The 12559-nt window shown below is 45.4% G+C and overlaps 1 protein-coding gene across 1 annotated transcript in view; it reads left to right on the top strand.

Annotated features, from left to right (window-relative positions):
• ALS2 (ALS2, alsin Rho guanine nucleotide exchange factor) overlaps positions 1-11310 on the top strand; it is a gene marked incomplete at its 3' end in the record, with an annotated part of 74607 nt that extends 63297 nt beyond the window's left edge. Inside the window, exons 25-30 of the mRNA XM_015414627.1 lie at positions 2732-2899; positions 6255-6372; positions 7644-7801; positions 7971-8093; positions 9492-9668; positions 11265-11310. Of these exons, the coding sequence (XP_015270113.1) occupies positions 2732-2899; positions 6255-6372; positions 7644-7801; positions 7971-8093; positions 9492-9668; positions 11265-11310 (790 nt within the window). The remainder of the gene's footprint in view (positions 1-2731; positions 2900-6254; positions 6373-7643; positions 7802-7970; positions 8094-9491; positions 9669-11264) is intronic.
• Positions 11311-12559: the final 1249 nt, after the last annotated feature.

Genomic DNA, 12559 nt, shown 5'->3' with positions numbered 1-12559 from the left:
CAAATTCTTGGGAGCTGCTTTTCACACCATTAGGGGGTCTATGAATAAATGCATGTCGGTGTCTGTGAAGCTGCAGTCGTGAAGTGTCCTGAAGTTCAGAATCTTTTTTTTTCTTCAATTTTTGCTGTCACCTTTTCTTCCCTTAAGGAAAGAGTTGGCCTCGCGTATCTAGAGCATTGAAATTACTTCAGGGTGGTGGGATAAGGTGGTGCCGGATTTAGGTCTAAGTTTATTTTGATCCTTTCCAGTTCGTCTTTCACCCGGGGTGCGAGGGCTGTCTTGCTTATCGACAGGAGAAATAATTGCCCTGCTTGTCACCCTAGACGAGGGGCTCCCCCAACGTGGAGCCCAGCAACCTCTTTTCTAGTGCCCACCGAGTGATTTCAGGAAGTGGGCGGGACCACGTAGGGCTTTTGTCCAGCAAGGCTTCTGATTGGCTATTAGGGTTGCCTAATGGCGCCGGGGGGTGGGAAATCCCCCGCTTTGACGGCCCGATTTTTGATGCAACGAAAATTGGGCCTGTGTCTGAAGCTAAGCTGTGGCAGCCGTTTTGTGGTTGGTTCTTCCTCCCGCGGCAACCATTTCATGGTAGTCGTTTTGTTGCTCTGCCCACCGTGCTGTGTCAGAATTCGAAATGTGCCTGCAGGCTCAAAAAGGCTGGGGACCCCTGTCCCAGATCAATATTAAAGAGGATGAATAAAATTAAGCTGATAAAGCTCTGAGCGGCCTCGCTCAAGTGTGTATCGGGAAGCACCTTTCTCGTACGAACCTGCCCAACTAATAAGGTTGACTTGAGGAAGTCCCAGAGTCCAGCTATTTGGTCATGACCTCTAGCAGCCTCCTGGGGTTTCAAGGCAAGACACTGCATAGGTGATTTGCCATTGCTTGCCTCTGCGTAGCAACCCTGGGCTTCCTTGGTGGCCTCCCATCCCAGGGCTGACCGGGGCCAAACCCGTCTTAGCTTCCAAGATCTGATGAGATTGAACTAGTCTGGGCCATCCCAGTCATGATGGTAATCTGATGCGTATTCTTACCTTAGCTTCCGAGATCTGATGAAATTGGGTAGTCTGGGCCATCCCGATCATGATGGTAATCTGATGCGTATTCTTATGTTTTTAATTCTAAATAGGGTTGGCCCTGGCTAGTATTTGGATGGGAAGCAATGGCAAGCCACCTCTGAACACCTCTTGCCTTGAAAACCCAACAGGGTCATCGTAAGTCAGCTGTGACTTGATGACAGTTTCCACCACACTCACACGCCAACACAACGCATTTGTATGGGGCTGCGGTGGCTCAGTGGTTAAGGCACTTAGCTGCAGACCGGAAGGTCAGTAGCTCAGCAGTTTGAGACCCTAGTGCAGTGGTGGCGAACCTATGGCACGGGTGCCAGAGGTGGCACTCAGAGCCCTCTCTGTGGGCACGAGTGCCATCGCCTCAGCCAGGCCCAGACCATCATTAAAGTGTCGAATTCTCTGCCAAATAATTTTAAGTAAACGAAAGCATTTGGGATTGCTTTCCTTACTTTGTTTGGATCATCTTATGTTAATGTATGAGTTGTTTTTTCTAAAGTAAACCCTCAGTATTCAGGTTAAATTGCCGTGTTGGCACTTTATGATAAATAAGTAGGTTTTGGGTCGCAGTTTGGGCACTCGGTCTCTAAAAGGTTCGCCATCACTGCCCTAGTGCCATGTGATGGACTGGCTTTCGAGCAAGGAAAACCTTTACCTTTACCTATATGTTTGTACTTGATGACACTTTCCACCACACTCACATAAGCACACTTGTACTTGATGACACTTTCCAATACATTCACACACACACACATACACACACATGTGTATATGTTTATATATTTGTACTTCATAGCTTTTTCAAATAGCACCATTATAGTGAACAGAGAGAAGAATATATATACATAGTCCCATTGGCAGGACTCATTGACAGTTACGGCTTATTGGGAGCTGCAGAAGTAGACCGCATCTTCAGGACCAATTAGTAATCTATATTTAGGGAGACTAACCTACTTTATATTAAGCATCCCAAACATTCATACTAGCTAATGTGCTGTGCCGATTCTTTCCAATGCAAACTAAGAGAGAGAATCCCAGAAAAATTACAACAAATGGGGATAAACCATGACAAACATACTAATCATCAGATTCCATAAATTCATTTTAAGTGTGTTATCATTTCATTTTGTATTTTTAGCAATTGTAACTCTACAAATCATACAGCATACATTAAAGCAATTCTCATAAGTAAAATTGAGTTACAGTCTTCATCCTTTACAAACATCCACGATCTTAGACAAAGTCCGCATGGACAATAATCCTCCAAATGGGGGAAATACTCTTAAAGGGAAGAAGATGGGCTCCGTACTTCATTCAGTTGGAAGAATGTTGGATCCCGCTAACACGAAAGCCGTCATAAAGCTGTGTTTCCCTTAAACTGAATTCATGATATTTCATGATTAGTAAATTTGTCACGGTTTACCCCCATTTGTGCTAATTCTTTCCAACAATTTCATTGTGTAGAAACTGTAGCCTGGAAAAGTCGCCTTGAGAAACATACAAGAAAGAGCCACAGCCTATGACTCTTTAAGCGGGGGCAGTGTAGTTGGCGTTGGCGGCAAAGCAAATGCTGGTATTGATTACCGAACTCAGTATTGTGGAGGAAGTGTGTGTGTAATAAGATAATTCCACGCGTTGCCATTATTGCTCACTGTCACCAGGCGGAAGCTCGGAGTCCTTGCCGTTCCTGCAGATGAGAAGTGGAAGGCAGTGTTTGAAGAATGCTGGCACCAGCTAGGCTGCGAGCATCCTGGCCAAGGGGACCGGTGGAAAGCGTGGGACAACATCGCGGTTGCCTTGACAACCAATCGGCGTCAACACAAAGACAGGTCAGTAGTGCAGGGTAGAAGAACTGCAAACAGCACACACATATACACACACACACACAGGGGTCATTTCGTAGAAAAAGAGGTGCAGGAGCTCACTAGCATAACTCATTAGCATAACTTATTTGCATATGCCGCACCCCCTGACATCACTGGAAGTATGTCAGAAGGCAACACCCACCGCTCAGGCTCCACTGGACTGTTTCGGATTGCTAGCTATTGGGGGGGGACATGCAGATCTGTCCTCGCAGAGGGGGGGGGGCTCTGCAGCCTACCTGGCTGCTTCTTGCTCTGACTGAGGGCCGGTGGGAGCAGGGGGTGGGGCCTGTTGCATGTGCCCGCCCCCTGGGCTCTTTACTGCCGGAGCTCCGCTCCTGTGAGCTCCTGCAAGAAATGAGCCCTGTATGTGTGTGTGTGTGTGTGTGTGTGTGTGTGTGTGTGTGTGTGTGTGTGTATATTTATTGCTGTCAAGTCACAGCTGACTTATACAGACCCCGTAAGGTTTTCAGGCCAAGAGACATTCAGAGGTGGTTCGGCAGTTGCCTGCCTCTGCGTAGCGACCCTGGACCTCTTTGGTCGTCTCCCGTCCAAATACTGACCAGGGTAGACCCTGCCTAGTTTCTGAGATCTGACGAGACTGAGCTAGCCTGCGCTATCCAGGTCAGGGCAATGATTTTGTAGCATCATGGAATTCATCTATTTTAACACAATAGGCTGCTTTGAGTTTCTTTGGGACGTGTGCTGGAATACATGCAGCTTCTTTTCATTTATATGAAGAGGTAGATGCATTTCTGAAATCCCACTTGTGCTTTCAGAAGCTTTTACTATCCTAAGATTGTATGAAATTAGTGGTGGAATACAGAGATACCAGCGTGAACCTGGACAGAAGAAATTAGCTCAAGGTTTCCCAGCCTGGTTACCTGGTGCCTCCGGCTGAGCTTTCCAGAAAGTAGGCGGGGCGTTTGTAAGGCAGGGCTTCTTATTGGCTGCCCTCACTCAAATGAAAAGGTTTTCCATGGGTTCAATAGCAGCTGCAGCCATTGGGGGATCAGGAGGACTGGGAAGTATCCAGCCTTGTGGTTCCATCCCCCCTTCAGACTCAGGCCTGTAGCTACAGTGGGGCATCTTGGGGCCAGGCTCCCCCCCCCCGACTTACCGCCCAGGCGTCCCAACTTCCCATCTAGCCAGTTTATTTTATTTTATTTTTCATGCGCGCCACGGCCTTGCCATGCTGAGCCATTGCCCTGCCCTGCCTGCTGGCACCCTTTTACTCTCTCGTTGCTCCTGACACAACCCGGGGGTATGTGCGGGGGTGCCCCCCCCGACTTATTTAAATGCCCCCCGGAGTCAAAAATCCTGTCTAGGGCCCTGTTCAGGCTTCTCTTTTTATTCCCCATTCTGTTTCTTCCTCACATTCCCTGGACTTCTCGTCATCCCTTTTTCTTCCCTTTCTGTGATTCTTTTGCAAAGTGAGGAAGGAGATACTGGCTCGGGCTCCGCCTCCCGTGGCAGCCGTTTTGGGGTGGTGCTCACCACTCCTCTCAAAATTCTAAAGGTGTCCCCGGCTCAAAAAGGTTGGAGACCCGTGGGTTATCTAGTGTGGCGTATTTTTGCCTCACCTGCTGATCAGGACTTTCTTTTAAGTGGTAGGAAAAGTAGAGAAGGGAGAATGGATGTAGCAAAGGGGGAAATGCATACGTGCAAGAGATGATAGTTAGCAGAGTAGAGCAAATAGGTAAAAAGAAGATACACTGCTTATCAGGACCTACATCAAAAATACAGAAAACGACGTTTGCACAAGTGGCTGCTCAATTCCTGATGTGTTAGAAACAGATAGCCACAAATTTACTTGCCTGCCCATTGTGACAGGAATCAGAGCACTGGTGTGTGTTCCATATACTGAAGTGAAGAGGGGATGCATCAGAGTCAGGGCCTTCTCGGTGGTGGTGCCTGCATTGTGGAACTCCTTCCCCACAGAGGCTCGCCTGACACCAAGTTTCTGTTTCTTTAGGCACCCAGTGAAGAAGTCTTATCCTCTGAAGCAATGCTCCCTCTAAGCGGTGGAGTCTTGGGAGCAAAAATTCTGCTTTGTGAGCTGCTGGCATTAAAGTTGTGAGCGAGCGATTTGGCTACTGCATAAATGAGTTTGCTCTGGAGCCATCCGTCCTGAGCTAAGAGAAAAATGTGTGAGCCGGAGGCTAAAAGACTGTGAGCTAGCTCACACTAACTCAGCTTAGAGGGAACACTGCTCCGAAGTGATTTAGACCACCAGAGTTGGTTTTTAAACATGTTCTGTTCTCTGTTACTTTCTTTTTCTTGGAAGACTTTTAATACTGGTTCTTTTTATTTGGATGTGTTTCATTACTGGGCAGCTCCTTCTTTAGGTTCTTTTAGACTTATTGGTGTGGATGTGTTAAGGAGTTTAATGTTGTAATTTTCAATATGTTGTAAGCGGCTTCGATTACCATTTTGTGGGGGGGGGAGAAGTATTTTTAAAAAATTTAAAAAATGTTTTCTGCACTTAATCTGTAATGCTGTGATTTTTTTAAAAAAAGCTAAAAATTGTTGCCAGAGGGAAGGAAGCACAATGGAAGCTGTACAACTATGACTATTTTATTCATTTGTACCCTGCCTTTCTCCACAATGGGGACTCAAAGCAGTTTACATAGTTCTTCTCTCCTTCATTTTATCCTCACAACAACCCTGGATGGTAAATTAGGCTGTGAGAGTGCGTCTGGCCCAAGGTCACCCAGCTAGCTTCTATGGCATGAGTGGGGATTCGAACCTGGATCTCCCAGATGCTAGTCTGACACTCTTAACCGCTACCCTGCGCTGAAGAAGAAGAAGAGATTGGATTTATACTCTGCCCTTCGCTCGGGAGTCTCAGAGCGGCTTGAGGAGGAGGAGATTGGATTTATACTCTGCCCTTCGCTCGGGAGTCTCAGAGCGGCTTACGTTCTCCTTCCCTTCTCCTCCCCACAACAGATACCCTGTGAGGTTGGTGGGGCTGAGAGAGCTCTTTCGAGGACTGCTCTTGAGAGAGCAGCTATGAGAGAACTGTGGCTTGCCTGAGGTCACCTAGCTGTCTTCATGTGGAGAGAAAGTGGGGAATCAAACCCGGTTCTCCCATATTAGAGTCCGCATTCTTAGCCACTACACCAAACTGGCCCTCTAGATGACCAAGAAACAATATGTTTAGGGTTAAGAATTAAATCAATTCCACAGGTACTTTTTTGTTTGTTTTCCGAAGTCATGCAGTTACATTCCATACTCTTTTAAAGTTTTCATTTTATTTTGCTTTTTGGAAAACTTTTCTAGATGCTCACTCCATGTCCATTTGTCCTTTCTGTCATTACAGTCCAGAACTTCTGAGTCGATCGCACGCTCAAACACTGGAAAGTCTGGAATTCATCCCGCAGCATGTTGGTGCCTTCACCCTGGAGAAATATGAGAACATTAAGAAGTATCTGATAAAGGTATCTTGACCATGAATGAGTACTGCAGGTTTATTTGTTGTGTAAGCATTCACGTTTTGCCCTGTTCACAGACTGAACTGATCTCGCAATTGGTATCAGAGTACAATAAATAGTGGCTGTCTTCCATTAGGTTATTGAATTCTTCACCAGTATCTTCTTCTGAACCATACTTGTCAAACTGACATGTGGGCCATGTAGAAGAAGTATGCAAGTTCTTTTCTAGGAGAATTAATAAAAACCTGAAAACCTTTCCAGTGTAGTTCCCTATATTCATACTAAAATCCTTCAACCTGTGCACATTAGGTAGTACTGATAGGTTTGTAAGAGCACCGTATCCAGTTCCTTTCCCTGCTTGCTACAAATTCTTAAAGATTACAAGAATTTTTTATACCAAGAACTTTAATATAGGTAATGCGTAGTTAATATAGGCCGTTGATGAAGGTAATAGGATTGCACTGTACAAAACAGTTCTCAAACTTACTTGGATAAAAGATTGAGAATGTGGTCCCTACCCTATTCTTGTGTATAGTTTATTGCAAGTGGCATCCTATTATGTAATTTTTATACTGCTTAATGTGTCGCATTAGTACTTATTCTACGCTTCAGTTCTTTCTGGTGGTTCCAGATTTCTAAAATCCTAATGCATTTATAGGGCCACGGTGGCTCAGAAGTTAAGACACTGAGCTGCAGACCGGAAGGTCTGCAGTTCAGCAGTTCAAGACCCGAGTGCCGCATGACGGAGTGAGCTTCCGTCTCTGGCCCCAGCTCCTGCCAGCCTAGCAGTTCGAAAGCAAGAAACTGCACTTTGGTGGGAAGGTAACAGCGTTCCGTGCGCCTCAGCGTTTAGTCATGCCGGCCACATAACCACGGAGAAGTCTTTGGACAGCGCTGGCTCTTCGGCTTGGAAACAGAGATGAGCACCACCCCCTAGAGTCGGATTCAACTAGCTCTCGAGCAAGGGAAACATTTACCTTTAAAGCATTTATCCCATTTTGTGGATTGTACTGACTCGCTCTGTGTTATCCACCATGAGTCCCTGTGGGAAAAGCGGACTGTAAATAACACAAATGATTTTTAAAAAGAAAATTAAATACGATAAATAATTTAGAACAGCCGGCTCCGATTTATGTGACATGCGTATGGGATGTATCTGGCCAATTTCATAACTTTTGAATGTACAGTATTTAAGAATCTTAAACGTGCCGTTTGCAATTGCAGCCTCTCTCCTCTGTGTGGCTGTCGGGTCTTTAATATTCCTCATCTCTTTTCAGGCATGTGATACCCCTTTACATCCTTTGGGGAAACTTGTGGAGACCCTAGTGGCTGTATACCGAATGACCTACGTAGGGGTCGGAGCCAACCGGCGGCTGTTACAGGAAGCAGTCAGGGAAATAAAATCCTACCTCAAACGCATATTTCAGCTGATCAGGTAAGGAGCGACGTCGGGGGAGACTAGAAGGCCGCCATTTTCAATTTGCTGTGGTCTCCCCCTTGCAGTGAATTACATACTGTGGGAACGGGATGGGGGGGTCACAACCATTCTCATGACTGTGAGATTCTGGACGTTTGGTTGCCATTCTGTATGTTTTGGTTTCAAGATTCCTCTTCCCTGACCTCCCTGAAGAGGGCAGCACGATTCCGCCTTTGGTAACCGAGACCAAGGGGAGGCGATCCTTCTGCAGTGGAAAAAGCGACTCAAGGCCAGAGTCTCCAGAACCGGGGTCTGTAGAATTTTTTTTAAAGAATCTTTTTGTTAATTCAGACACAGGGCTCGTTTGGGTCCCGATTTTAGTGAGTTGTTTTGGAGCCAGAGTTTGACGAGACAGATCTGGGAAAGAAAACTGGGTCATTGTTTCTCCCGCAGGCATCCTCTCCCACCACACCCCACCCCACCTCCCGTGTGCTTCAGTTAGGTACATGAGAGAATAAGCCAAGTGACGGGACTGTGCATCTTTGATCTGGATTCTCTAGTACCGGATGCAAATCAGGGAGGAAGCTGTTGTACATTAGTGGCGTTTGCTTATGGAGCCGATCTTGCCAAGATCTTTTGGCTGTGTTCAAAACCGAAAATTTTATTTATTCATTTTAAATGCTTATAACTGGCCTTTGTCACGGAATCCAGGTCTTGCATGCGAGTTTAGCTCAGCCGGGTCTTAATTTCGCCTCCAGCTTGGTTCTTGTTAAACATATTCAGACTCTTTAAAAAGAAGCATGTAGGTCAGGGAATAAATTGGTGTGCTTATTTGTTTGTTTTAAAAATCCAGACTACCTTTCTCTGCAGCTGTGTTTTCTTTGTTTGAATCCACCACTGTGGATTCAAGGGAGTTCGGATGGGACAGCCTGAGATTCTAAAAGCAGCTCTTTTCCACAGCATCTAGGCCACCACCAAGAAGGCCCTGGAAAGGGTGGCCACTGACTGGTGTTGGCACACAGAGGGAGACAGATGGTCCTTGAGATACGTGGCCCCCAGGCAATGCTAAACATTAGAGGTTTCATATCCCTGCTCTGCTACAAACTCAGTCAACTTGGACAAATCAGACTCTAGCCCATATTTCCACACAGTTGCAGTGTCCATTCTGTTTAAATCACAAACAAAATATGGTTGCTGTATTGAAACTGCATCTCCATACATTATATTTTATTTTACTGGAAAATTGTCAATTTGCATTTTTAAAAACCCCTCAAACTTGATTGGAAGGTCCTTGAAAATTGGCAGGCACTAGCCAACGAGCCTTCCTTGCCTACCAGATGAGTTATTGCAAAGTCAGCAGTGACCAGAGATAAATATGAGTTTATTGAAATGATCCTTTTCCTCACAGTCTTAGATGATGTGGTGCCATGGAATGCTCATGAACATTCAGACTGTTCAGGAATAAGTGCATCGTTTCATTGACATAAGAGTATTTTGCTCTTGGTGGGGTGAAGTGCAGAAGACAGGGGGACTTCTGATGTCCTCCATTTTCTCACATGTGTTCTCTGCCTCACCGGTTTGTGCGTGCGCTGTTGATAGGAACGAGCAAATATGTCTGAGCTGGCAATCTTCCTGTGATTTTTCACAGGCTTCTGTTACATTCAGTGTAAATTCTAAAGCATTTCTTATTCCCTTTTCTCTTCCTAAGCTATGTGGTCACCAGCTCTGGGTTGCTGCTTCCTGTGTTGTTACCTCGGCTCTACCCTCCACTGTTTATGCTGTACGCCTTGGACAATGAACGAGAAGAAGATGTATATTGGGAATGTGTTCTGCGTCTAAACAAACAGCCCGACGTGGCTCTGTTGAGCTTTCTGGGAGTACAGATGTAAGTGTTCCTTGAGATGTCACTGAAAATATTGATTCTGACACTTGAAGCAAGATGTTGTATTTCCATTCTTCTCTTGGACTCTCTAATAGTAGTCGTTTTGTGCTCCTCATTGTGTTGAGACCAATTGTGGCGTCTCAGCTTTGAGACCAATAGCTTTCTGGAATTATTTGGGCACACAACTGACATTTCCTTGCCTCAAAAGTTTCTTGGAGAGCCAGTTTGGTGTAGTGGTTAAGAGCACGGACTTTAATCTGGGAGAACCAGGTTTGATTCCCCACTCTGCCACATGCAGCTGCTGGTGTGACCTTGGGTCAGTCACTGTTCTCTCAAGGGCAGTTCTCTAGAGAGCTCTCTCAGCCCCACCTACCTCACAGGGTGTCTGTTTTGGGGAGGGGAAAGGAAAGGAGATTGTAAGCCACTCTGAGACGCCAAGGTGGGGTATAAATCCAATCTCCTTCTCCTCCTCCTCTGATTAGACCCCAGAGAAATATAACTGGGTCTTGCCTGAAGCAAGGACAGAAGGTTGTTTGTTTTGCTTTGAATGATCCAAAGATATGAGAATGTTCTGTGCTTTGCGCTTAGAACCATTAATCCATTTTATCTGTTAAGGATGTCTGGTAGAAGACAAAGTGGTGCTTATGATCTCCCACAGGCACTTCTATGCCATTCATTTTCCTTGAGACTGGGAAGCTGGGTGGTATGACAGTAGAAGTCTGTATGGAATTTTTGGAGAGCTCAGGTTCGTCTTGGGTATAAAGTCAGCCTGGCGTTTGAGACTGAGAAGTGGCTGCTGTAGAATCCAAGGCACCTGCAGTGGCTGGGGATGGTTCTGGGGATCAGAGGTTGGGCCAGGAGCATCCTTCTATCCAGGCCTGGAGCCAGGATTTTGTGGCTTGTGGGACAATTTTTCTTCTTCTGGTGGGGCTGAAGCTCTCAGTGCAGAAAGAAAAGCCATTTAGCCAACAGAAAGCTGTTACCAGGATAGATCTCTAAATTGCAAGCTGTCAACCACTTTAGATGACAGTTCTCAACTGCTGCAAGTTAATCACTTCCGCCAGCCTAAGCAACCATTCTGATAACAAGCCGGCAGGTGGGGGTAATGACTCCTGTAGTCCAGAAAGCTAACACTTAGGCAGAAAAACTCTCTTCAAGGAGACCAGTTTCTTGACACGGAGTTAGAAGGGATCCTGGAGGTCACCTACTCCAACCCCCTCGCTCAGTGCGGGGATTAGTCAACTCTGCTTTAAGGAGCACACGCCTTTGAAAAAAAGGTTTTTAAATGATTGAAAAAAGCATTTACAGGAGAAATTCTTGTGGGGCTGTGCCTTTAAGAAAGGGGGCCGAGCCCCCCAAAAGACCCACTGTAGTTACGGGCCTGCTTGTATCCTGGAAATACCTCCGCTACTTTGAGGCACTCTGAGCCAAGTCTCGGTCTCATAAGCTGGCTCACTTCCTTGCACAAACGTGGCCCTTCAGAAGCGAGTATATATATTTTTTCATTATAGATGGTGGGTAGGGAGAAAAAGCTCTTTCTTCTGGGACAGAAACAGAACAAATCTGCCATTAAACTCTACTTATGGTGTTTTCTTTTAGGAAATTTTGGCCAACAACTGTGCCCGTCCTTGGTGAAAATAAAAAGGTATGTTACATTTCATTTACAGGTTTCTTACCTGAGTGTTACCTTTGTACAGTAACCCTTTGAACTGAATTGAGACTGGGCAGGCATCGGTATAAATTCATTTGTTGTTCTTTTGTTGTCAGTAGTGCATGAGATATTTCTTTAATGGTATGTCAATCGTTTTTTACATTATACAGTTCTTCCAGTGAGACTTAGTTCATTATTTCCAGATTCATGGCTCCAAAAACATGTAATATTTATAATTCTCTCCTCTTTTTAAATCTTATTTCTGTAATTGTTAAATGATCCTTAGATTTCGGTGCGCGACCTAATCATACAATCTGGAAAATGGTTCGTTTTGGTGAAGGAGGTGCTCTCTGTGTGCATGCATGTGTATTTGCTGTTTCACTTTAAACGTTAATATTCGGAGTATTGATTGTCCTGGTGTTTGGAGGCTGGAAAGTACAGGTATGCCGTGGGGGCCCCATCTCCACGCCAGATCCGGTCCATGGCATTATCACTGAGAAAGGCGAGGAAAGAAGGCTCGGCCGCACAATGAAAATACGACATCTGTAAATTGGGTGCCTTTTGCCTGCAGACCCCAATGACATCCTCAGTTTGCCAGAGGCCAGAATCATTTATTTATTTATTAAATTGGATTTACTAGGCCGCCCTTCCCTACAAGTAGGGCTCAGGGTGGCTTACAACAGAGTAATATACAATCTTCATATAAAAACTAAATTAAAACAGTCCAATAAATACCAGTGAGTAAAAACAGTATATATACAGTATATGAGATTATTTATTTATTTATTTATTTATTTATTAGATTTATACCCCACCCTCCCCAGCGGGCTCAGGGCGGCTACAACAGAGGCAATTGCCATAACAACAGTTAAAACAACATAAAAACAATAATTAAATAGTATAAAACAATCATTAAGTAAAGTGCAGTGCTCTTGATGTTAAATTTTTCTTAATCCAAGATGAGTTCCATTCATCAACCTAACCTGACAACAAGCATTCTTCGGTTAACTAGGCGTCTGCCCAGGGCCGGCTCACCTCCAGATCTAATCCACCGTCGAAGATGGCAACTCGGTGGTGGTACAGTGATGGCGGCGGCTCCTATGCAAAGGCCTGGCGGAAGAGCTCCGTCTTGCAAGCCCTGCGGAACTGCACCAGGTCCCGCAGGGCCCAAACCTGCTCTGGGAGCTCATTCCACCAGACAGGAGGGAAGGGGTTATGAGGGATGGGGAAGTATATATATATA

Source organism: Gekko japonicus, unplaced genomic scaffold, assembly GCF_001447785.1.
Source record: "Gekko japonicus isolate JY-2015 unplaced genomic scaffold, Gekko_japonicus_V1.1 scaffold855, whole genome shotgun sequence".
In the NCBI taxonomy this organism is placed as follows: domain Eukaryota; kingdom Metazoa; phylum Chordata; class Lepidosauria; order Squamata; family Gekkonidae; genus Gekko; species Gekko japonicus.
The sequence above is the reverse complement of the archived record's forward strand: the minus strand, read 5'-3'. Positions and strand labels throughout refer to the sequence as shown.